This window comes from Equus asinus, chromosome 7, assembly GCF_041296235.1.
Source record: "Equus asinus isolate D_3611 breed Donkey chromosome 7, EquAss-T2T_v2, whole genome shotgun sequence".
NCBI lineage: Eukaryota > Metazoa > Chordata > Mammalia > Perissodactyla > Equidae > Equus > Equus asinus.
In genome coordinates, this window is record NC_091796.1 from 37,118,303 (window position 1) to 37,145,332 (window position 27,030).

General features: G+C 40.3%; 2 protein-coding genes across 12 annotated transcripts in view; one reads left to right on the forward strand and one right to left on the reverse strand.

Moving 5' to 3' along the window:
* The window catches only part of KIAA1328 (KIAA1328 ortholog), a 337,652-nt gene extending 326,776 nt beyond the window's left edge, over positions 1-10,876 (reverse strand). For 3 of the 11 annotated variants that reach the window (XR_011504452.1, XM_070513173.1, XM_044774598.2), the window contains exons 1-3: positions 10,471-10,652; positions 3,941-4,083; positions 752-846 (exon numbers count right to left, since the gene is read on the reverse strand). Coding sequence is in view for 10 of the 11 variants with exons in the window: in XM_070513173.1 (XP_070369274.1) it covers positions 752-846; positions 3,941-4,083; positions 10,471-10,633 (401 nt within the window). In the remaining variant the exon portion in view is untranslated. Of the gene's footprint in view, positions 1-751; positions 847-3,940; positions 4,084-4,776; positions 4,813-8,339; positions 8,457-9,123; positions 9,194-9,295; positions 9,426-10,360 lie in introns of those variants that run through there. The other 8 variants (XM_044774592.2, XM_044774590.2, XM_070513175.1 and 5 more) reach the window with 6 other exon arrangements.
* A 110-nt stretch (positions 10,877-10,986) lies between these two features.
* Positions 10,987-27,030, forward strand: part of TPGS2 (tubulin polyglutamylase complex subunit 2) — a 51,759-nt gene continuing 35,715 nt past the window's right edge. The window contains exons 1-2 of the mRNA XM_014829359.3: positions 10,987-11,120; positions 19,836-19,915. Coding sequence (XP_014684845.1) covers positions 11,039-11,120; positions 19,836-19,915 — 162 coding nt within the window. The 5' untranslated portion in view covers positions 10,987-11,038. The remainder of the gene's footprint in view (positions 11,121-19,835; positions 19,916-27,030) is intronic.

Sequence of the window (27,030 nt, forward strand, 5' to 3'; positions counted from 1 at the left end):
TGTGGCATGTGGGACGCTGCCTCAGCGTGGCCTGACGAGCAGTGCCATGTCCGCGCCCAGGACTCGAACCAACGAAACACTGGGCCGCCTGCAGCGGAGCGCGCGAACTTAACCACTCAGCCACGGGGCCAGCCCTATCAATATTTTTAAGACCGTCAAAACTGGACAAGTATATTGACAAAGAAATTACACATACAACGTAGATATGCTTCATACACATTACTAATAAACTGGAGCAGTACATTCAAAGTGCTAAGAACTATCATCACAAAAATTCATAATCCTTTATGTGAAAGCATCAGGAGTTAACAAAATGACAACAGATATTCTTGTGATACACTACAATAAAACGAATGTTCTTTTCTGTTCAGAAGCTAAAGCAAAACCAAAGGTAACTACTGATTACAGTATTATCAACCTTCATCAACAGTAGAACGAAGTTTCAAAATTTTCCCTTTTAATAGATGACAGCTGCAAATATTTGCACTAAACAATTTATGAAATTAAATAAACAAGAAAATATAAATTGGAGAGTGGTTTGTACTAATGTTTCTTTCTTTTCTTTTTACTTTTATTTCTGCTTAAAAGTATACTTTACTTTTTTGGCACCAAAGAATATCTTTTTTCTAAAAGTCTTTGCTCCTGTAACTTCAATGACACAATGATTTCAAAATATATGTGTAATTTTCTATTTTCAAAAACAGTTGCCTGTCTTACATAATAATACATTTCATATAAGGTTTTGTCTCACCTGGCCAGTTCTTTAATTAAGTTTGCAATTCGCCTTTTGTCTTCAAGACATAAGTCCTTCAATGATGCACTCTTTATTCCTCTCTTGCAGAAATTCTACAATAAACAAACAAAAAAACCTCTTGGTTAACTTTTGCTAAAAACAATTTTTAAGACTTTTCAAGAAATCTCTTAAAATAAGCATACGAGGTGAAATTTCTTTGATATCTTTTACATTGTGGAACACTACCTGTTTCATTTAAACTTACGGTGAACTCAAAACAAGCTAAGGAACTGTCTGTCCACCAGGGGAAATCATGAAATTTACACAGAAAAACACATATAAAGAACCCAAAAGCAGAATGTCTCTACGTAAATAACAGGGAATAGTAAGTAAGGAAACAACTTTCCCTTGGTGAATGTCACAGAAACAAACACCTAATGGAAGGTACTGAGAAGCTTTCCTACACCATAGCCCCCAGGCTGCTTAAAAGTATACTATGGTTGGCAGCCGAGGGACCAGTTTCTAAACTCTCAATATACCCTAAGGTTCAACCCAAAGGGTACTAGACCAAAGAGTAATGATAATAACAGCTAACACTTACATCTGTCTAGTGCTTACTGTATGCCAGGAATATTGTAAGTACTTTACACTTAGTAATCCATTTCATTTTCCCAACAATGCTATTAGGTAGCCATGATTCCTATGTTACAGTGAGGGTACATATCTTGCCTGGGATTACAGCAGTTAAGTAGCAGAATCAAGGTTCAAGCAGAGGTTCCAGAGTCTGTACACTGTGTTATCTTATCTCTTGTGCTACAAGAAGTTCTCCCAGTACCTGAACATCATTAAGAGAAGTCTTTAAAGCCATGAAACTCAGGAAGTCACAAGGGAACCAGAAGTAACATGTAAAATAGAGGAACCATGATCCTTGGCATTTATGCAACCACAAAGTAGGTCAGTCCAATTACTTCAGGTATCTAAGAATAATCCAAGACCCCTAAAATGAATCCTGGAAATACCGAGTGCCCAAGACGGGAAAGATAGGGAAGAACAGGAAATAGGAAAGAAGAGATGGGAAGAAAATAAAATGAGTTTGGTTTTAGATATGGTCAATTTAGTATGCCAGGAGGACATTCACGTGGAAATGTTTAGGCAAAAAGTTGAAAATGTGAGTCTGGCTCTCAAGTCAGAGAAAAACATAATGATTTAAAATTTAGCCATATATTATAGATGATGTTGAGATTTTTATTTTCTTCATACTTTTCTGTTTTAAATTTTTCCTTCAAGTTAAGAAAAAACACTAGTTTTTTAAAATCATCTAGAAATTCAGGAAAATAAATTAAAATTTGTATTTGAAAGGACAAGAGGGGAATAAGAAGCCTATACTATTGTGGGAGAAAAAAAAAGTTTCAAGAAGAGTACGGCATTAAGAATGCTAATGAAGGAAAAAGCTAAACAGAATATGGAAAGAATTCAAATGTCTTTCAACTGATGAATGGATAAACAAAATGTATGTTCAGCCCGAAAAAGGAATGAAGTAATGATACATGATACAACATAGATGAAACTTGGAATCATTATGCTAAGTGAAAGAAGTCAGTCACAAAAGGCCACATATTATATGATTCCATTTATATGAAATGTCCAGAATAGACAAATCTATAGAGACTAAAAGTAGATTAGTGGTTGCTAGAGGCTGAGATGACTGGGGAATGGAGAGTGACTGCTAATGAATATGGAGTTTCTTTCTGAGGTGATGAAGATGTTCTGGAACTAGATTGTGGTGATGGAGCTATAACTCTGTGAATATACAAAAACCCAATGAATTATTATATACTTTACAAGGGTAAATTTTACAATATGTGAATTATACCTTAATTTGAAAATAAGACAGTTGACTGTTTAAAGCAAAATAACAATATATTTGGGGGTTTATGTATAGAAGTAAAATGTATGACAATATCACAAAAGTTAGAACTTTTACTGTTGAAAGGTGAAGTGGGAAAATGTCACTTGAAAATAGCCTGTGATAAAGTAAAGATGTACACTACAATCCCTAAAGCCACTGCAAAGCCCAACAAAGAATTACAGCTAATAAACCAATACAATCACAAGAAAAATGGATTTAATCCAAAAGAAGGCTATTGTTGAATATAAAACAAACCAACCCTTATATTTAAAAAGTTCCGCTTTTGATAAGAAGTTGCAAACTCAACTATTCACATCCCAGTGCGAAGGGAATACAGTGGGAATACAAGTAACACCACTAGGCCTTTTGAGCTTATCACAGTTAATTCCTGAGGACTACTAAACACAATCACCAGTAACAAACTAGATATTGGAAACGTCCTCAAGAACATAAACCAGGAATTGAAAAACTTTTTCCATAAAGGGTTCAATATTAAACGTTTTTGGCTTTTTGGGCATACAGTCCCTGTAGAAACTCTGCCATCAAACACAAAAGCAGCCATAGATATTAGAAGAATGAGCAGGGCTGTTCCAATAAAACTTTATTTACAAAACAGGCAGCAGACAGATTTGCCTTACAGGCCATAGACTGCCAAACCATGATTTAAATTCTGGTTGGGGAGACAAACTATAACAAAAAGTAAAATAAACTAGTCAAATAGGGCACGCATCAAAGGAATGTATAGATACTACTACAGAGGCAAAGATGAGGGAGAAATCAATGACTAGGCTATAAAAAGAAAGAGTCTTTATGATATTATTTTCCAAGGGATGGAAATAATAATAACAATGCAGGCTAATTTTCTTTTAATAAAACATCTTTCTTAGATACAAGGGTTTATTCATCATCAACTAACAAATTCACATGAACAAAAATCATAAAGGAAGTCTAACAAAAGAAAAAGTTGTTAATTTGATTTACTACCTCCACATAGATCAGGATGTAGGTCTTTTGAGACATACCAAGGTAATAAATTTTTCTTAACTAAGGCTTAAAGCAAGCCCAGATATTCTGAAGCAAAACTCTTGAGTAATCTAGATACCTTATATTCATACCAAGCATCATCAAAGCATCCTAGAATCCTCTGTATCCTTTAAGAATGCTTATAGATCACCTATGTTCTTTCAAGGGCTCTTCTATGCCTATATATCAGTTATTGGCCAGCACAGGAAAACCAGTTACTGGTTAGTATTTATAAAGATTGGAAAATAAGAAAAAATAAATAAGAAATTACTGACCTGTTCATCTACTGAATCTCCTGCACCTTTTAAAGACTCCATGGAGACTGAAGCAGCAGCCACCCTGGAAGTCTTAAGTTTGACATCAGCTTTTGGACTTGTCGACTTGTGTCTTGATCTGATATTTCCTTCTGTTGAAATTCCTAAGATTTCCAACAAATAAGATTTCAAAATTATATCTTATACTCATGCCTTCCTCTCATCCACCTCTTTCTTGATATCCTCTACTTTATGGGACCTGATGAGGAAAACTCTTATTTTATAAATTTCAATTTAAAGCTCTCTTAATAAATAACAAATCATGAAAAGACTATGTTTTGAAGACATTAAAGATTTAATTGAAATATTTTAAAAGGTGCTGGAACATTCATAAGTCACATTAAAACCAATAGTATAACATGCCATATATACCTTAACTTACGGGAAATTAAAGATCTGATTTTTCACATAATTAGGGTACCTGCAATGGTTCAGTTTTACTACTCATCTGTAGTAACCAGTAAACTTTAAAGAGTCTACTCCATAAACCCTACATCAAGAAGTTTTCCAATTATCTTTGAAATATCAAATTTAGGCTATTATTTGTAATATAAAAAATGAGAAAAGAATCTCTTGCTCCTTAATACATGAACAAAGTATTCTACAAGTACATCAAAAGCTGAGTTACCCAGTCAGCCCCTATAACATCATGCCAAACATATACATATTCTTTAATTTCAGGTTCTAATGAACTGTTCTGCATTCAGGTATACCTGCAAAGTTGCCCTTATATTTTGTCTTTCTCCTAACACTTAAGAAGCCAAGGAAGCTTACCAAATTAACATAGAAAATCATACCTGGAACATACACTACTGATTGTTCTTCATCAGAAACTATGTAGTAGGACATGAAGGAAAAATACTAGAAAAGATTATCCAATATCGAAACACTGCTTCTGTTCTGTACTTCTGTCATAATTTGTCATTTCTTTTGATCTGGGAATTTATAACTAGCTTTTAAAAACAAAATTACAAAGCAAAGTAACTAAATTAAATGTAACAAAATTAATATTCTTTTAAAGTTAATTTTTACATATTTACAACTATATGTTTTGTAAAACTTTTGGAAGGCCTTTTCCCAAAAAAATTTATCCACACTTACTCCCAAGTGAGATAGCCTACACTATAAACTCTGCTGTTCCTTTCATTTTCCTTTCCTTTTGTAAACAAGGAGTTAAAGTGCTCCAGTTTGCTCACTATTGGAGAACTGACAAGTTATTTTAGGCATGAATAAATAATTCCAAAATGAGCTTGAGCTCTGAAGAACAAACACTATTTGAGGGTAAGTCAATCATACAAACACAAAGACAATTTTTATTCTTCTGTAGTGCATTCATGAAATGTCTCAAGTAGCCTACTATTCAACAAGTAGAAGAAGTTTAAGAACAAAAGAACTATTTTAAATTTCAAAAGGAGAAATTTAGATAGGCTAAGATCATAACACTGCTATAGAAAGAGAACCAATACACTAAGAAAGCTTTCTTTCCAGAACCAAAATTTTATTCAGAACTATATCTAAATCCAGGTATGTCCACAATTTAACAACCTTCTATTACACTTGCAGGAAGTATCTAAACAATTTTATTCCAAATGATCTAGAGAATTCCAAAGTTTTCTATTCTTTTATAAAACATTTTCTTTTCCAAGACTTCTAGACAAAGCAATTATTAACTATTTCCTCCAGGAAAAGGCTGGATTAATCCAGTGGATTTAATAACGTGCATTAAAAGTCAACATATTTCAGCTGAGGATCAAAGCTAAAAATGGAGTCTTTTTAGAGAATGCTGGTTGGAAATGCTTAGAATCCCTACAGGAACTGAGGAGTACAAAGAGGGTGCTTACTGGCTGAGCTGCCAGGTGGTTTCTCACTATCACAGCTTCAAGATTTTGGCTGAAAACTAGTGCTCTTAAACTTTAAATTACCTCAAACATCACGGATGGAGCTTAGAAAATTTTAAGAGGCACATAAGACAAGCAAACAAACAAAAAAAATTAGACCCCACTACTCCAAACAAACTGATAGCAACTCACATTGGAGCAGAGAGAGAATTTCTAAATTCATCGACACCCAATCTACAGAACGCTTTACAAAATGAAATTGTGCAGGCTATCTAACAGCAAAAACTGTTTCATTTTTCATATCCCTTGGGACTAGCACACATAATAGGTGCTCAGTCAAAGTTGCATTGTTTGCTGTTGCAAATATACACATGGAAAAAAGTAACAGGGGAAAAAAACCCAAGGTGATTCAGGATATGCTCCATATGGCACTGTCTTCAATTAGAAGACAATACTGATGAATTTGCAGAATAGACTTCAAGCTTGACCTATGGAAAGACTAATATAACTGAATCCTGAAAAACATTTCCCTAGACCACTCACAAAGGATCCTGCTCACAGCTGGAAGAGACCAGTCACTGGGGACCTCACTTAGCTACACCTTAATTTGGAAGCTCATGAGGTATTTTATACTTTCCCCTCTCTTCACAAACCTGATACCATTTCCCCTACCCTTGTTCTCAGCTAATCACTGTTTCCTATTTCTTTAAGAAAAATAAACTGTAGAGACCTTCCACATAGGAAAAGCTCCTATTTGCAGATGACATGATATTACATATAGAAAACCCTAAAGACTCCACCCCAAAAACTGTTAAAACTAATAAACAAATTCAGTAAAGTTGCAGGATACAAAATCAATACACAAAAATCTGTTGTGTTTCTACACACTATTAACTATCAGAGAAATTAAGAAAACCATCCTATTTGCAATTGCATCAAAAAGAATAAAATACCTAGGAATAAATTTAACCAAGGAGGTAAAAGACCTGTACACTGAAAATTATAAGACATTGCTGGAAGAAAGTGAAGACACAAATAAATGGAAAGTATTCTGTGCTCACAGTTTGGAAGAATTAATATTGCTAAAATGTCCATACTACTTAAAGCCATCCACAGCTTCAATGCAATATCTATCAAAATTCCAATGGTATTTTTCACAAAATAGAACAAACAATACTAAAATATTTATGGAACCACAAAAGACCCCAAATAGCCAAAGCAATCTTGAGAAATAACAAAGCTAGAAGCCTATCACACTTCCTAATTTCAAACTATATTACAAAGCTATAGTAATCAAAACAGCATGGTGTTGGCATAAAAAGGGAAGACCCCCATGATAGCTATTCTTTTCCTGCTTTTTCTCCATTGCACCTATAATCATAGGTCCACAGAATATACTGTTACTTATTCATGGCCTCATTGCATCTTACTAAAATGTAAGCACCAAGAGGGTGAGGATTTTCATCTTGTTTTGTTCAACTTTGCATCTCCAAACATCAAAGAATGCCTGGCTCACAGTAAACCATCTATGGAAGAACAAAATTGATATTTAATTTTATGAACCACTGTGCAACAAGAGTTAGTGTTATCTTTCTTCATCCCATTCAAAATATGCAGGCAAAACCCACTAGCTACGTCCATGCTAAATTTCTTTTCAAATATAAAAATTGCTAAATAAACTGATCTTAACAAAAATTTTTAAAAATAAGACTAAAAATATTTGAAACTGCCTCCATCCAACTTACCTTTGCTAATCATTTATAATCTGTCTTCATCTCTTTATCTTAAGAAACCAAATATTCACCATCCTCAAATACAGCGATTTCCAAAAAACGTATATTTTACGGGAAAGTCAGAGACACAATATACGCCAAATGTATACTGGGCCTCTTATTGGGTTCTAGGTGCCACTTTAGTTCTTCTTTGATTTCTTTGGAAGCACTTCAATAAGCAAGTACAAGTTTTAAAGCATCCTTAATACTGATACCAATCTATCGAAATCCCCAGAATTAAAGTAGAAATTAGAAACTCAAGGCAGAAGCAGTAGAGAAGAAGCAGCATGTCTATCCCAGATGCCTGGGATCTGAACGAAATAAACTTAGTACTGCCCACTCTACTCTATCTTGAGTTTGAAGCACCACCAGCAACACATGTGTAGGTAATTATTATTGACCATAGTAACTCTCCCAGCTAGTAAATTATTTTAACATCAACATAAAGTCTTTGCCTATTTTTAATTGAAAACTCAATGTCAGAAATTATAGCTACTGCAATGTTTTGACCACGTTCCTTATAATTCATATTTGTTAATATCAAGGTAGTAATATTGTTAATGATAATACATTTGAGTGCTTATAAGCAATCAAATTTACATACTGAAGAAACACTTCTGATATTACCAGGAACTATAACGAATGAGGAAAGCAATTTATGGCTGAAGGGGCATATTTTACTTGCAAATTTAACCCATAAAATGACAACATGGCATACTTATTGTTTACACTTTAGGTATTAAGACATACCTTGTGCAAAACAGCACTGCTGAATCATACTGTGCAGCAGATGCATAACTCATCAGAACAACAGCGAAAAAGGTGACATTCAGTCACAGATGATCTGTCCTCACATGATGGAAACATTTAGGACTGGGAAATCTCTCAATCACATTTCTCTAATTGTTTAGGCGAAGCACTGAATATATTTCTTTCAATAATGTGAAAAGAATACCACATTATAGGTACATATTTTTGGTCTTTTCCTATTGAAAGTTCTACTACAAATGCTTTGGGATGGCCTGGAAAGTCATCAATGTGACAAGAAGAGAGATCAAGATCTAAAGACATGTGACTAAACCAAATGGTTTGTAACTATTGTTACGAACCAGCAGAATTGCGTAAAAATTTGTTTCAGCAAAAAAAACTATCATTATGCTTTTTCAGTAACAAATTTACACTTGACATTGCTTTTGCGTCCTATGGAGATTTAAAATGAAAATATCCGAGGCTGGATGTTAACTGGTCATTATGTGGAATAGGCACCGGAAACAGGTGATACTGGTAACCTTACAATTCCTTTCAAACATCTGAACTTCTATAGAAAGCAATCCCCACCATTTTCCCCAAACAATTTCAACTTCTCACTTTCAGTGGGAAGATGAGTATTTGACATTAATTTTTAGAGTAAGGGAGAACGTAAGAGAAAAGGAAGGACATATAACTTCTATATGAAATCGGGAGTGACATGACTACAGGAATAAGTGAGAGTACATGGCCGCTAAGAACAAGAGCACAGGCTCAGTTTATATACCTGTTAACTTAGTCCGCTGCAATAGACTGTCTCCCTCCCCGCCCACACACACCATTTATTCTATACCAGGACAATATCATTGGTCATAGAGAAAGTTAAGGAATAATAACCAAAACTACAAAGGTGGTTATGAAAATGATTATACTAAAGAAGCGCATTACAAGCTAATTACCTTCAAATATCTCCTCTATCACAAAATCCTATCATTGCAGAGGCAGTGTTTCATGAGAAAAGACTCATCCCAATTTCCTGACTTCCTAATTCAGCCCAGTTGTTCCCAATGCTCATACTCTTTGCGTCCCTACTGATAGGTAAAGGAAAAAATATTTCAGTTACACAGTGCACTAGTAAGTTTTCATCCACAGTATGTGTACATGATTTCACTTGATTCTCACCACCTATCAGAGATAAGTGGTAATTATGTTTAGGAAGTGCACGACACTAAACATTCAGTGAGCAGAAGGGAATGCAAAAATAACCCTCTCTCCACCGCATGACACTTGATCCCTGTAACTCAGCAGGGGAACTGATAATATAATTGTGTAAGTTTCACTGCGCGCTAAATAGAATGTGCAACGAATGATTCTACCAAAGTTAACAGCAATGCCCCCAATGCTATCGCCAATCCTAGGAAACAGAAAGACTCGCATCTGCAGGCACCCAATACACTAACAGCCCTCCTTTTATGTAACAAACACGAAGTAAATTGTCAGGACCAAAGCTCAGGCTGGAACAGTCTACCTAACCCAAGGAAAGAACCACTTATGCCACACATCACAGATATTGAACTGGGAATACTACCACAAGGGTAAAGCTCCATACCTTTTCTACCCCAAAACAATCCAAGAACTTCAATCCTGCCAGTAGTAACCCGCAATCAACATGTAAATCAAGATTACTCCCAAGCCCGATGATTTGCATCTTATTCTGTTAGCCAGCACAAACCGATCATATCCCAGTGAAACCAAGCCCCATACCTCTCCGAAAAATCCCAGTATGAAAATAAATCATCACTGGCAGGCCTTCGAAGTCTCACAAGGTCCTGACTTGCCCCTAACAACGCAAACCAAGGGCACACCTAAACCCAAGACAAAACGGCTCCCTCTCCAGCCAAAACCCTTCCCTCCTCCATAAGCTCACTCCGCACAGACTGAGTCGGCCTGAGGTCACCATGGGCAGAGGGACCCTCCCAGCCCCAGGCTGGGCCAAGATTCTAGGCCATCCTTCCAGAGCTCACCGCCGAGGGCTGGGAAACATCTGTGCTGAATCCCCACACCTGGAGGGCCAACCTGGGGACGGACCAGGCGCTTTGCCGCCTAATGCCCACGCCAGAGGAAAGCCCAGCACCTGGACGGTGGCCGAACAGGACGACCCCGCCCCAGGATGCGCAGCGAGCGACTCCCCTCCACTCAGGGTCCCACGCGACCGCCCTGCCAGGCGGGCAAAGGATACAGTCCCGGCTCCAGAACGCCGCCGCGCCGGGGCGGGAGGGGCCAGCCACGTCCGCCATCTTGAAACAACCGCCACTCGGGGCGTAGCGCTGGGGCCGCTCCGCCCCGGCCTCCAGGCCCAGTCCCCATTGGCTGCACGGCGCAGAGGCCCGCCCCCGCTTGCGCGGCCGGCCCCGGCGGGGCTGGAAGCACCGGGTTGAGGAGTCGCTGTGTCCCGGCGGCTTGGTGTGGAGCACCCGCCGGGCCCGCGGAAAGGAGCGCCCCACGGAACTACTACTCCCAGAGCAGCCCGGGCCCCCCATCTCCGCCCCGCCGCGCTCTCAGGCGCCGAGCACTACAACTCCCGGCATGCCGTGAACGTGACGGCCGAGGCTCCGAGGCGGCGTCCAGCCCTGCGACCCGCCCGGCTCTCCCGCCGGGTCCCCTCCGTTGCCCTGGCCGCGCGCGGAGCGGGGACGCGAGCCATGGAGGAGCCGCCGTCCCCGCTGCTGGGCTGCAGCAAGCCGCACCTGGAGAAGCTGACGCTGGGGATCACTCGCATCCTGGGTGAGTGGGGCGGGGAACCGTGGGGGCGACCGCGGGACGAGGCGGGGAGCGCTAGAAACGAGGAGGGGCGCTGGACCCTGAATGTCAGTAGGCATCGCTGCGGTGACTTCCGTTGTTAAGGAGGAATGGGGGAGCCGGGTGCGTGACTAGGCCAGGGAAGCGTTTGCGGGGAGTGTTCGGGCGCGGAGCTGGGAAGCCCGAAGGTTCTCCCCACCCCAGGTTCCACCACGGGGCCCGGGAAGGACGGCAAAGACGGGCGAAGGGGAGACAGTAGGCACCTGACATTTGGAGGTTGGGTCTCCTGAGACGCATTCTTGGCCGAGGGAGTATCCTTGAAACCCAAGCCCTTCGTCTGGTTGCAGAGAGAGCTGGGGGAATGCTGCACCCAGCCTCCCAGGGCAACAACCCCCACGCGCTCGGTGTACCGCACCTGAAGTGCTGGGAGGGAATCAAGGCGTGCGCCGCTGAATGGGTGTTTCTCCTTTATCAAACCTTTACCTAGCACCCGCTGCTATGTTAGACCCTGGGGCTACAAAGATGGGGGGAAAACACAGTTCTGTGAAAAGGTAAACAGACGAGGTCCCTAGAAGTGTGAGAGATCGGTAATCTATTATTGTTGCTCGGAAGTAGCACGCAGGAGGAGGTGATTGACCCTATCAGGGGAGGTAAGGAACGTGTCCCACAGGAGATGATGCTAGATTTTGAAAGACAAATGGAGTCAGCCAGCTAACCAAGGAAGAGAAAGGCAGTCTAAGCCGGCTGAATAGGATGCTTCTGTGCCTTCCCATCACATTTATAATAAAATCGAAATTCTGTGCCATGACCCACAAGTCCCTTGTAATCTGCCCTCATCTATCTTTCTGACCTTATTTTCACTCTGCTTTGGCCCCAGTGGCCTCCTTGTTGTACCATAAACACACAAAGCTTGTTCCCACGTAAAGGCCTCTGCAATTTGCTAGACCCTCCACCTGGAATTATCTTCCTCTGAATGTCTCTGTCCCTCACTCCATCTCTGATTAATTATCACGACCTCCGAGAAGCCTTCCCTGGATATAGTTCTGATAACACCCTTCCCATCACTCTTTCTTCCCTTATCCTACATTTGCTTTTATCCTTATGGCTTTATCACTGCTTGAAATTATGTATGTATTTTTTTTTTTATTTGTCTGTCTCTTTTCTGTAATAGAAGTCCATGAGGACAGGAACTTTTTCTTTTTCTCCGTTGAATTCCCCAGGGCCTAAAACAGTAAATGAGACATGAATTGCTATGATGTGTTAAGGAGAAGTGACAAGTTTTAGAAATGAAGTATTAGAGTTGGACAAGGAGAGATCTAATCAAGACCAACCATATCCTATCTCCTTGTTCTTATCCAAACTACTGCCCTGTTACTTCTTAAACTCATAGATTTAGTGAGGCAAGTTTTGCTATTCCAAAGGTGTGTTTCATTACTCTTTTTATAAATCTAGGAAGTTTGCTATAAATAAGTTATTTTCTTTTGATTAATGTTTAGTCTACTCAAGTCAAGCCAGCTAAATTTCCCTAAAGCTGTCAGTTCGATTTAAAGACCTGAATAATTAAATAACTGTGAACATTTTAAATTTCATTTATACATTGCATATATTATATCTACTATTAATCATTTCAGATGTCTGGCAACCTGGTAACACAAGGCAAAACCTACCTAAGGAATTAAACAACTCTGGTAATTAAATTTATAGTGAAACTAGCCTCCCATAAACACTCTAATACTGTTGATAAATTTAATCAAAACCTCATAATTTCAAGTTAATCATAAGTCGAAAATCAATTATGTATTTTTTTCACATCTGGTTTTTGTTTTGAAAAGATAATATACTAAGAGGATTTTTGAAAACAAGGTAGCTGAAATTAGTGGTGGGTGTGTGGTAAGCACACTCCCAAACTCTCCTCCCTAAATGATTTGTGAAATGCCTCCACAATCTAAAACCAAACACTCAAAGTTACTTAAAGACAGAGAGTGCCCAATGTGCAAAATGACTATGAGTAAAAAGAGAAAAAAGCAACAAATCCCAGCTCCATGTCCCACCTGTTCCTGCCCCACTCCCTCTCTGCTAGAATGCTCTGCGGTAAGCAAAGGCAAACCTACAAATGATAATAGCAAAGAGGCTAGTGGGAGCAGCCAACAGAAAGATGAAAACCACCGCGAATCCAAAAGTATAACAACAACAACTGGGTAGATCAGAGCAGGACTGCAGGAAAGTAATTTCAAAGTAGGTGTTATTTAAGGGATCAGCCATGCAGTTTAAAGGAGCAAGCATGGGGCCAGCCTGGTGGTATAGCAGTTAAGTTGGCGTAATCTGCTTCAGCGGCCTGGGGTTCACTGGATTGGATCCCAAGCACGGACTGACACACCACTTAGCAAGCCATGCTGTGGCCAGTGTCCCACATAGAAAGTAGAGGTGGATGGGCATGGATGTTAGCTCAGGGCTAATATTCCTCAAAAATAAATAAATAAATAAAAAATAAAGGAGCAAGCATTATTTAAAGGGACAGTATTCCAAATGCGTATATTCTAGGGGAGAAAATGTACAAAAAAGGAGGAAGAAGAGTCCTTTGGCAATTGAAGGTAGAAGGAAAAAGAAGAAAAAGGAAGATTTAATCTCTCCCCCACCCCTGACCTCCCCCAAAAAACCTGCTAATATATCTGGACTTTGCTTCAACAGACTGGAAAAGGTACCATTAAAGTAGAAATCTTGTTAAACACCACAATACCACAAAATGAACAAGAGAAAAGTAAAATCCATAGAGAACTAATGCTGAAATCAGGAAATGAAATGCCAAACAAACAGCTGAGGAAAACTCTTGAAAAACAACTATGAAGTAGAAGAAAACCGTAAGTCTAAACTCCAAACAGAATTAAAATACGTAAACAAGCATTTGAGGATATGAAAAACCACCTAGAATCAGACACTCAAAAACTAGGAACAGAAATAGATGAAAAAAGATTTGATTGAACTCAGAAAAGAAGTGGAAGGAAACAAAATTCTAAATGAAGGGTAAATTACAAGGTAACATGGGGGAAAGATTGAAATGAAATTTTAATCTGGAGCACTGAAGAAAGGTAGGAAAAAATTAAGAAAGTGACATAAAGAACTAAAAGGGTCAGGAAGAAAGTAGTGGAAATGGAAGATAAGCAAATAAGGAGTGCTATTGTCAGAGTCTTTGAAAAGCAAAAATAAAATAGAGGAACACAGCTAATATTTAAAACTATAAAAAAACTTTCTGGAAATGAAAAAAGATCTGACTCTATACATTGAAAGAGCTCGCTGACTACCTGAAAAAATTAACCAAGAGCTATCAACTTCAAAACATATCCTAGTAAAATTAGGAACAAAGATAGAGATATAATCCTCAAGGCCTCGAAGCATTAAAAAACAAATAACTTACAAAGTCAAAACAATTAGATTAGCATCAGACTTTTAAAACTGACATACAAAGCAAGGCAACAATAGAACAGCATTTTTAGAAAACTCAGTGAAAGAAAGTGTGAACCAAGGATTTTATATCCAGCCAAACTGTCTTTCAAATAAAAGAACTTAGGGAATTCTGCACCCATGAGCCCTTCGTGAGGAATCTACTAGAGGATTAGTTTCACCAGATTAAAGGTAGATTGGGAAAACTTCAGCAAAAAACTAATGGTGAGCGTCATTTTCATAAACACATACATGCAAGAATATATACATAAAGACATATAAGGCTAAAGCAAAGGTGGGATGAGAGTGAAAGATTAAAATACAATTGGTATCTATTATGACAAGCTAAAGGGCATTTAAAACGGTATAAGTACAAAGATAACTGTGGTAGGCAGAATTCTAAGATGACCCTCAATGCCCCATGCCCCTGTGTAATCCTTTACTCTTGAAAATGGGCAGAACCTGTGAAGATGACAGATATCATGCCATTGCTTAGGTTATATTATATGGCAAAGGCAAATATTTTTTTGCATCTGTAATTAAGGTACCTAAACAGTTGACTTTAACTTAACCAAAAGGTAGATTACCCTATGTAGGCCTGACCTAATCAGGTGAGCTTTTTAAAAGAGGGTCTAGAAGTCGGGCAGATTTCCCTCCTGGCTTAGAAAAAGTAAGTTGCCATGTTGTGAGAGATCCTATGAGAGGACCACATGGCTCCTAGAGGTAATTATGTTTAGATAGTGTATAACACTAAACACTGAGTAGCACAGAATGCAAAGATATCCTTCTCTCCGTGGTATGACATTTTAATCCAGCTGGATAGCCTCATGCAAAAGATTGAAGCTGGACCACTACCTCAATTCATATACAAAAATTAACACAAACTGGATCTTAGACCTAAATGTAGGAGCTAAAGCTATAATATTCATAGAAGAAAACATAGACCTTGGCTTCGTTTTTTAGTAACCTTAGATTAGGCAATAGATTCTTAGATGTGACACCAAAAGTGCAGGAAACAAAAGAAAAAAACAGATAAATTAGACTTCATAAAAATTAAAAATGGTTGTGCTTTTAGGGATATCTCAAGACAACCCATGGAATAGGAGAAACTATTTGCAAAAATCATATCTATGATAAGGTATTTATAGCTGGAATCCATAAAGAACTTTTACAACCCAACATAAAATTCAAGTAATCCAATTTAAAAGGATCTGAATACACATTTCCCCAAAGAAGATATAAAAATGGCCAATAAGCACCTGTAAAGATCATCATCATCATTAGTCATTAGGGGAATTCAAATCAAAACTACAATGACATACCACTTCATACCCATTAGGGTGGCCATAGTCAAAGACGGGCATAAGTGTTGGCAAGGATGTGGAGGAATTGGAACCCTCATCCACTGCTGGTGGGAATGTAAAATAGCACTGTTGCTTTTGAAAACAGTTTGGCAGTTGCTCAAAAAGTTAAACATAGAGTTATCATATGGCCCAGCAATTCCACTTCTAGATATATACTGAAGGGAAATGAAAACATTTTTACACACAAAAGTGCGTACACAAATGTTCTTAGCATTATTCATGGTAGTCAAAAGTGGGAACAATCCAAATGCCCCCATCAACTGACGAGGTGGATATACGAGATGTGGTATGTCCATATTATAATTATTCAGCCATAAAAAGCAGTAAAGTATGGATACATGCCACAGTATGGATGAACCTTGAAAACTAAATGAAAGAAGCCAGTTACAAAGGCCACATGTATGATTCCATTTATATGAAATGTCTAGAATAGGCAAATCTTTAGAGACTGAAAGTAGGTTAGTGGTTGCCAGAGGATGGTGGGAGTAGGGAATGAGGAGTGGCTGCCAAAGTAACAGGGTTACTTTTTTACGTAAGGATGCAGAGCTCTGTGAATATGCTAAAACCCACTGAATTATACACTTTAAAATGGTGAACTGTTTGGTATTGGAATTATATCTCAATAAAGCTTTTTGGTTTTTTTTTTTAAGGAATTCTAAAAACAGTGGTTTAAGATTTCCTGCCCTAACTCCCAGGACTGTGAAACTGTTGAGATATCGTACCTGTGATTATGTTATGTTAAATGGCAAAAGGGATTATCTAGGTGAGCCTAGTATAATCACATGAGCCCTTTAAAATAGGCTATGAACAGAAGGGGAAGTCAGAGAGATTTGAAGTGTGGAAAGGATTTGTTATGCTTTTGCTGGCTTGAAGATAGATGGGAACACACCATAAGGAATACAAGATGCCTCTGGAAGCTGAAAGTGACCCTACCTGACAGCAAGCAAGTGATGGAGACCTCAGTCCTACCACCACAAGGAAGCGAATTGTGCCAATAACAAGAGTGAGCTTGGAAGACGACCTGGAGCTCCAGATGAGAACATAACGGCTGACTTGAGCAATCAGCTCACCTGGCGTAAGGATAGAAATATAGATAGATGATTTCAGCCTCAGCAGAGAATGCAGTCATTTTGTGCCAGACTTATGAGCTATAGAACTGTGACCTAAAATGAGTGTTGTTTAAAGCTACTAATTTGTGGTAATTTATTATGCAGCAATAAAAAACTTAATACAAGCATACTTTGTTTTATTGTGCTTCACTTTATTGTGCTTCACAGAGACTACATTTTTTATAAGACGCCGCCAGCAAAAAGATTACTACTCATGGAATGGATGTGTTTGCAGTCAAAAGCTTAATTGTCATGGGGCCAGCCCCATGGCATGGTGGTGAAGTTCCACGTGCTCTGCTTTGGCAGCCCAGGTTTGCGGGTTTAGATTCCAGGCACAGACCTACACCACTCGTCAGCCATGCTGTTGTGGTGACCCACATACAAAATAGAGGAAGATGGGCACAGATGTTAGCTCAGGGCTAATTTTCCTTAAGCAAAAAAGAGAAAGATTGGCAACAGATGTTAGCTGGGGGAAAATTTTCCTCAGCAAAAAAGAAAAAGCTTAACGTCAGGCACTTACATTACATATGCGTGTCCTCTTACAACCCTAGAGACTAGACCATCCTGTGGGTGTAGTGAGATGACATCACTATGCAACCAGCTGGGTTGTTGTCAAGGAATTCTGTATTCTTTCCAACTACAAGTGGAGTGGTAGGTTGCTAAGACTGATTAAAGTTAGAATCTAGGTTTGCATAGGATAATTGCTCTGTAGGGCTATGCCAGGGGGCATGCAATGATTTGTGCACATAAACTCTTCTTTTCTGGACTAGACCTGTACTTGGAGTTAGAGAATTGGCTTTGTGGCTTAACTCTCAGCCTCAGTATCTTTGCTGTAAAAAATGAATAACAACATTTATTATTCACTATCTTAGCTTTGGTGGAACAGTGCCAAATGGGACCACCCCTGAAGGGACAGACAGTGCCTTCCATCCTAACCAGTCGGGCATAGCAAGGACTTACCCTGTGTCTAATGGCTTGAAGTTCACAGTGTTTTTCCACCACAGTACCACACTTTCCACACTTTCTAAGTATCACACTTAGAAAGAACATTGAACACAGAGCAGAAGAAAAATTATGTATGTGGTACTTTTTGCTTTTGCAAAGCACCTTCATTTCTGCCTCTCTTATCAAGGGAAGTATAATTCTTGCCTTCAAAGAGAAGTGAAGACTCATCTAAGGGCATACAACTAATGAATGCATAAAGCAAGACTAGAATAGGTGGAATCCAGAATTCTTAACTCCTATATTAGGCTGTTGCTACATCCCAAGATTTGAGCTTTCTGACAACTTGGAGGAAACTTTATGATGCATAGAAGGGGTACTGGCATAATTATAGAATCAGTGAACTGCATTAAACTAGATTAGAAGTCTCTCCCTTATTCCTAGAAATTTAAAAAATTTTATTTCCATACATTCCGTGTTTACAGATGCCTAGGACATGCTAAATAATTGGATACAGTTCAAAATAGAATATATAAAGTATAAACTATGTGGCCCCAACCCTTTATGTGATGAGATAGATAGGATATCAGGAAAAGCAGAGATCACTATGAGCTAGAGTCATCTGAAATGGTTTCCTGGAGGAGGTGGAACTTTAGTATGGCCTTAAAGTATGGGGAGGACTTGGGTAGGTGAAGAGAAACATGGACACATTTAGGTATGTATATCGGCAAAGGGATACAACATAGACAAAGATGAGCACAGCTTTGGTTTTTGGGGGCACAGAGGGATAGAGACAATGAGGAAACTGCCACAACTGGGACCAAGGGTTTGGACTACAGGGTGGAAGAAGATAAAATCAAACAAGTATGGTGAGAAACCTTATCTTCTGAACCAAAAGGAGAACTGAATAAGATCTGATAGGAAACAAGCCTAGATACGGAGAAGATCCCCTGGTGGTGTGCTGAGGATGGATCAGAGCAGGGAGAGAGAGTTTGTGGCTTTGATTGCATCTAGACTTGAAGTGACCATGGCCTAAAACAGAATAATCAACGTGATATCTCAAAGAGGAAAAGTAGATAGGCTTTGTATTAGTTTGCTAGGGCTGCCATAAAACGTACCACAAACTGGGTGGCTTAGAACAACAGAAATTTATTCTCACATAGTTCTGGAGGCCAAAAGTCTGAAACCAAGGTGTCAGCAGGGCTATACTTGTTCTGAAACCTGGATGGGACGGATTCTGCCTCTTCTTTTCCTAGCTTCTGGCAGTTTGCCAGCAATCTGGTGTTCCTTGTCTTATAGATACATCACTCCAACCCTCCATATTCATGTGGCCATCTTCCCTCTGTGCATGTCTCTTCACATAGTGTTCTTTTTGTAAGGACACCAGTTGTATTAGATTAGGGATCCTCCCTACACCAGTATGGCCTCATCTTAACTAAGTACATCTCCAGTGGCCTTATAAAAAATGGAATCCATTTTTCATAATGTTAGCCTAGCTATTCCTTATTCTTTTTCATCCTGTTCATAAGTGTATAGATTTAGCTCACTGAGAAGTTCAGTGTGTCACTAGGAATGTAGAATCTCTGATTTTTGTTCAGCAAACTGAATGACTGAGCAGTGACTGGGTGTAAGGTATGTTGTGGTGATGTCCTTTTTACCAGATAGATTATATGGTCCTAAGCTATGGGACTGAGTGCCTTTGAGAGACCAACAGTTCTTCCCTGCTTTTATCATAGGAGTAATAAATGCTCCTCAGAAGAATCTGATATTCCTAGAGCAGTCATCAACAGTTAGTCAGCCTCTAGTCTAGAAATGTGTGACTCTACAGACTCTCTTTCCTCTTCCAGAATCATCCCCAGGTGTGACGGAGGTGACCATCCTGGAAAAGGCGCCTGCTGAACGTCACATGATTTCTTCTTGGGAACAGGTAAGTATTGCCCTGTTGAATCCTCATCTCCCAATAAAGAGAGGTCAACTTAACTGCCCCTGAGAAGGAAAGGTTAGGATAGGAAACCTATTCTTATCTCAGGCCACAGCTGCCTTCAAGATAGAGTTCACCCTTCTCTCTGTTCCTGTTCAGACCCCTTAACACTCTCTTCCATTCCATGCCATTTCCCCAGCAGGGAACATCTCCTCTGAGGCTATCGTATGGAGGCAGTGGAACATTTGAAGTTGTAACCAACAAAGCTAAAAATCCAGCAAGGAAAAGAAACATTAAATATTAGTAAGCATGCCAAGCAGAATGTGGTTAAGTGTTGCAGATAAGTACTAACCAATTTAGTAACTAGGGCTTCCCAACCTTCCTCTGAACTTTCATTCGTTTATTCAATCAAAGCTGTAAGCTCCTAAAATGGGCCAGGTATTGCGCTTAGTGCTGAGTGCTAGGGATGCAGTGGTAATCAAAAAAGGACACAGCTCCTTACCTCTTGATCTTTCTAAGACATCGTGTAAATCATTGGGAGTATAATTACAAAGCAGACTGAGGACTGTGAAAGAGAGGTAAAGGGAGCCTTGTCAGGAGGCCTGACCTAGTCTGGAGGGTGAGAAAGGTTTTTCCCAAAGAAGTTAGGAGAAGCTATTAACCAGGCAGATGAGATCTTGGAAGAAGAGGCTTCCAACCTGTGTGAATGTTTTGAAATGAGAAGGATTACATTTTCCGAGGGCGTAAAGAAGGTCCCTGTGGCTGGAGGACAGGAGAACAAGGGGGAGAGGTTGACAAGGACCGAGACATGCAGGGCTTCTTAGATCATCGAGAGTTTGCTCTTTATCTTGGGAGCAAAGGGGAGCCATTGAAACATTTAAGTAGGTAACTGGGAAGTTGAATTTCTGCTTGGGAAAAATCACTGGAACCAAGGAGTAGCAAATGGATTTGACCAGGGGGCAAGAAACTACCCTCCCATTTAGTGAATGCTTGCTAGCATGTGTCACATAAGTTACTGCATTTAATCATCATAGTAACCCTGCAAGGTAGTTGAAGTGTTACAGGTGAAGAAACTGAGGCTCAGAGATGTTAAAGAATTTGTCCTGGGCCATTTAGCTACCAAGTGGCAGAGTCTGAATTTGAACTCAGAGCTGCCTGCCTCTAAGTGCATGCCTGTTTTGCTCTGCCACACTGCCCTCCTAGTGGCGGGCAACACTGTGGCAGTCTTACCCGGCAGCCAAGCAGCCCACAAGCATGTGTGCATGTTCAGTCCCTGCCAGCGGGCTCATCTTCCCTGGGCTGAGCCAGCAGCAGCTTCTCTGGAAGTCTAGTAACTAGTAGTTGAGGTTTCTCTCCAGGACCTCAGCTTAGCAGCACCCCAGTTTTTCTCATGGGCTCACTCAGCCCCCGCTCCCATTTCTACTCGCAGCCCATAATAGAAAAGGGAGTTCCAGAACAATGTCTAGTTGTTGAACACTTACTCGCTGATCCAGTCAGAGCCTGCTCCTGGTGTGGCTGTGGCTCTGCCAGCCAGCCTTGTTGACATTGTTTATACATCCTTCCTGATCCTTCACAGGCTTAAGTCAGCCCTTTAATGAGAACTGCCTCAGGGCTCTTTTGTAAGAGTAAGACCCTGATTTTCTGTCTGCTGAGGAGGAGATTCCTGGCTTGGAAACCCAAGTTCACAGACCTGGGAGAGTGAGAGGACAGGGATGCCTTGTCTGGAGTGGAACACCATTAATGCTATGTCATGTCACTTATTTATTGATGTAATTTCTGAGACATTTCCTCCTTGTGTCTTATACTGCATATTCCCCAGAACTCTCTAAGATGACTTTACCCATTTCTCTCAATTTAACTTATTATACAGTACTTTATTCATTTAGAGCATTCCTTCCATGGCTGCTTTTCAGGACTAGAGTCTGCATCTGATCTTATTGGGATCTAATCTGCCTCCTGGACAATGAAACTTTATTGGGTTCCCCTTTAGCTTAGACTGACATTTAGGAGAATACAGTTAAAGAGTTGGATAAATAGCCATCAGAGGTCTGAAAGAATGCAATGGTAAGCATGGGGGAAAGAGATTTTTAACTAACTGAGATAATCAATGGAATGTTTTCTTCAGACATACCCATTTGGGGGAATTTCTGTGATAGTGCCTGGAATAATAAGATACATTGATTTGGAGTTTTCCATTGAGTCCTTTACTTGACATATCTCAGACCTAAGTACAGTAAAATATGCATAAAGTACGAACAATATTAGGATCAGAAATGTAAAAATTCACCTGAGTAGTTGGCATGTCTGAGCTTTTTGAAGGCTTGTTGGGTGCTTGAAAGCTAACGTATGAATGCAGATGATAGAAGGAGTTTGGGGTGTGTACTTTTAAGACTCAGTTTTTACATAACACTTTTTTCTGGTTGGGATAAACAAAACATGGTCCTTGAAAATTTGGGAAATACATAAAAGAATTAGAAAATGAAAAGTACTCTAGGATTTTACCACTTAGAGATAACCACTATGAGCATAATTTTAGTTGTGGGTAGAGTGGGCAATGGGTAGTGGTCCAGGGACCCACTCAGAGTCCATGAATGCGAAGTGGTCCATGGACTCCTCAAAATTTGTGTCAGATTTATGGAGCACATACATTTTTCTGCAGAGAGATTTCTTTGGATTCTGAAAGGGGTTCATAACCCCAAAAAGCTTAAGAACAGGTTTTTGAATCATTTTTTCATTCAAAACAGAGGTGATACTCCATGTACTGTTTTGGTACCTACTTTTGTCGCTTAAGCAATGGAGGGCAGAAGTTTTGAGCTGATCTGAAATTCCTCCCTGCTTCCTCACCCAAGGAGTTACTGAAGAGCACATTCCCACAGGGGCAAGCTTGGTAGGATCCCCTGACTTGTGCCTGCTCCCGAAATTGCCTGTACCAGAGGACCAGGAGGGTCCCAAGGGGCTGGTAAGTCCCACTTCTCCGGGACTGACCCTGGAGACCTGTCTCCTTGGAGACACCCCAGCCAGGACACAGCTGCCACGTGGTACGCCTGTTGTCCACAGCTGCATAAATATAGCCAACTAATAGTTATCCCTCCAAGAAGAGGCCCACTGCCTCTGCCCTGTCCCTTTGGGCAAATACAGCCCTCAGGAAGCCCACTGAGATAAGATTTAATGGTAAGGCTATACAGGCACTAATGTGAGGAAAACAGCTTGGAGTAGGAGTCTTATGCCAGCTCTAGGCCTTTGGCTAAAAGATGTAACTTCTCTGGGTCTCATGTTCATCTATAAAATAAATGGTTTGAAATCAGTGTTATTGAAGGACTCATCCAGTTCTAATAATTTGTGATTCTTTGGTGCAAATGCGGGAAGAAAAGGTTGAAACTGAAACCTAAATGACCAGATACTTCCTGTAGTCTCCTAAGGTTAGAGGAAAAAGTGAACAACCTCTTCCTATTTTAATGTATTCCTTTTTTGTTCTTTAAAAGCAGTTTCAATCTGCCTGGTTTCATGCAATTGTGTGATTCATGTTCACCGTGCCTGCTACCTGCCTTTTGTAATGCTGGTAGTTAGACCTAATGTCTACACTGAGTTTTTCATCTTTTGGGCACCATGAAAGCGTCTACCTCTTAATTCTCACAGCATCCTGGTGTCAGGAGAGTTCTATTATTATTAAGCATTTCAGTGACATTTCATAGTTGTGGAGGGCTGTACAATTCTTGATTGGTTAGACTTTCCAATCCCCAAATAAAAATTCAGTTTACTGGTGGTGAAACTATGGCCCCCAGAGACCAAATGATTTGGCAGAAAGAACATCCCCTCTCTTTTTAGCCTAACTTTTTCTACAGTCTTCAGAGAGTGGGTTCTGAACCTTCTTGCAGATCTTCCCTCACTTGTCCATGCTATGAATTTATTGTGAGCATCCCTCATGGGAGAGAGCAGTCTGGGGCACCTTGTCACTAGCAAGCCCCTCACCTTGTGCTCTCGCTCTGCCCCGGCATCTCCCCTCGAAGCTATTTCCCATCTCTTTAAAATTAAAAACAAAGACGGCAACCTTCAACCTTGTGTCTCCCTCTTGCTAGTTGGCCATTTGTTCCTCCGCACAGCCACGCATGTGGAAAAATGCTCTAAATCAGGGGTCAGCAAATGTTTTCTTTAAAGGACCAGATAGTATAATATTTTAGGCTCTCTGTGGGCTTTGGAGTCTCCGTCTCATCTACTCATCTCTGCCATTGTAGCACGAAAAGCAGCTGTGGACGGTACTGAAATGCGTGGGCATGACTGGGTTCCAATAAAACATTATTTACAAAAACAGCTGGCAGGGCAGAGCTGTCCAGTGAGCCGTAGTTTGCTAACCCCTGGTCTAAATTACTCTCTCCTTCTTGCACTTCCCAGTTACTCTTCATCCTTCTGTAGCCTTTCTTTCTCCGCCACCATTCAGTAGACACTACTCTGTAAAAATCACCAGGGACCTCTTCATTGCTAAAGCAGTCTTATCTCGCTTGACATCTCCCCTGCATTTCTCACGGTTGACCACTCCCTTCTCTACCTAACTCTCTGCTCTCTTGGATTCTATAGCATCAGCCTCTCGGATTCTTCCCCAACTCTGACTGTTACTTCCTAGTTGTTTCTGCCCCTACAGCTCCACAGCACTTATTTGTTACATGTTTGTCTCTGTACAAATTAAGAATATGTTTGGCTCACAGAAATATAAGTTTAAACTAAGAGTAGCTTAAATAAATGGGAATTAATATTTCTTGCATAAGAAGACCTGAAGTAGACAAGTGCAGTTGGTTCATCAGCCCAGACAATGTTAAGCCATTGTCTCCATAATTCTTTTGGCCTTTTCCTTTATGGGGGCTAAATGACTGTTACAGTCCCACTTATCACCTCCAACCTCAAGGCAGAAGAAGAGGTAAGGGATTGGTTTACATTTTAAAGTCCAGCACTAGTTGCAGAGGAGGTTCTGAAAACAAGTATTAAACTGGACACGTTTCCTCCTCAGATAAAATTAGGTTCCTTTCAAGGAGGAAGAAGAAAATGGAGTTGAATAAGTAACCCATGTGTCTGCCACAGCCTCCTCTGCACCTTGCCTCATTCCTTACTTTCTGTGTCTAGTGCCCAGCACAGTATTTATTCCACAACAGACACTTAATAAATGTTGGATAAATGAATGAATTAGATGAAATACAAAGGTCAGAAAGAGTATAGGACTTCCCAAGGTCACTCAGCTTCTTTTCCGTAAGTAGCCCTTAATTTCAGTCCTGAGAGTGAGGCTGCCATAGCCACTGTTTCTGAAGCAAGGAGGCTTCAGGTGCAAAGGCTTCCCCAACTCATGCCCCCAGGTGTATGTCCTGATGACTATTTAAGTTTGGGGGTACTGTTTTCTTGGCTGGTGTCTGCCATATACAAGCTTCACCAAGATGTGGGCCCCAAAGAGCCTAACATTTATATATTTTTTCATCCTGCATTTTTAGAGGGAGTCTCATGGCTGTGTAGAGGAAGGATTCGGCAGCTCTGAGTCTTAAGCAACTCAGCTCTAGCCCCAAACTTTCCTACCCAACCCAGCAAGACAAAAGGTTCCAGTTAACCAGGCCCTCCCCTCTCTAGAGGAGAGAGTTGGAGAATATATTTGAGAATTCACTCCATCTCTCCATAGCCCACCCAGGTTTTCCTTCCACTACATGGGACATCCTCCCCAAGAAGAGTTTCAGTAGATGCGCTTGTCCTCATTGTCTTATGTTTCTGGTTAGATTTTAGTGTTCCTCCTTGGTAAGTGTCCCGGGCAACCCTTCCTCTGGCTGTGGTTGTAAACGGGCTTATGGAGAGCCTGCCCAGTGTGGACCAGCACCTACAGAAACATTAATTTCCATGCTCTGGCCCTTTTGCTGGCCTGATCCTGCATCTGCTATCCAGCTCCCTTCCCTGGTAAAGTGGCCTCTGAAAGGGAGGGGACAGTGGGGTACAGGATCCCCAGAAGTAGAGAAGGTGAGTAGGAGGCAGTGGCCAGCCCTTAGCCCGTCCCTTGAGGCTCAGGCAGTGCTCAGGAGGACTTTCTAGGAATCATGCTGATAGCTCCCAAAACATCAGAATGGCCCAGGTACTTCATTTGATGAATCAGTAACATAGCTTGTGGGGGACAGTGTAGCTTAAAGCAGCTGTTGGAGTTAGCCTCCTTGGGAAGAGAAAAAAAATATTGAAAATTGGAAGGTATATGACAGAATTATGATTGGGTTACACAGAGGTTACAGTACTTGTTCATGCCACACTATTATTTCAGACACTGGTCAACAGTGTTATTCTCCTTTCTTGACTTTCTCCCCAAGTCCTCGCTCTAATTCTGATATCCCCCTCTTCCATTTACTTCCTGCCAGTCCTTGTCTTCTTCCTTCTGCTTCTTTTTCACGCCCCTAAAAGTAAAGACTGAGCATGAATCTGGTGGGGAAAAGCCCTCTGAAGTGAGCAGATTGCTCCCTGCAGAAGAGTAGTTTCTTTCCAGATTGGGCAGGAGAGAAATTAAAACCTGGAGTCACTGGCCAGAGCAGAGGAGCCACCTAAAAGTGGTACCCTGAAAGCCCCACTCAGGACGAATGGCCTGAAGCACTGCAGGACTAGCCACAGTTCTGGCCACCAGGCATAAGGGCTGCAGCAAGGAAGCAGCCGAGCTGGAGCCACCAATGATTTATATGAGAATGACAGTGCGAGCTTAATGTTTTTGTTTACTTGGCATTTTGTATGTTTATATTAGCATTTGTAGTATATTAAATATTTGATTTTACTTTTTTTCTATTCTTATGAATTCTGAATGATTTTTCAAGATACTGGCTTAAAATAATATCAAAATTTATTTCTTGAGTGAACTCAATACCACAATAAATGTTGTAATCACTACTACTGGAATTCTCCAGCCTGCCTTAAAGATTAACAGTGCCACCAGCCCTTCTCAGCTGGATGTCATGGAATTTAGGTTAAGAAAGGCTGATAGAGAGAAAGACAAATACTGCATGATTTCATTCAAATATGGAAGATAGCAAACACGTGGACAAAGAGAACAGATTAGTGGTTAGCAGAGGGGAAGAGGGTTTGGGGGTGGGCAAAAGGGATAAAGGGGCACATATGTATGGTGA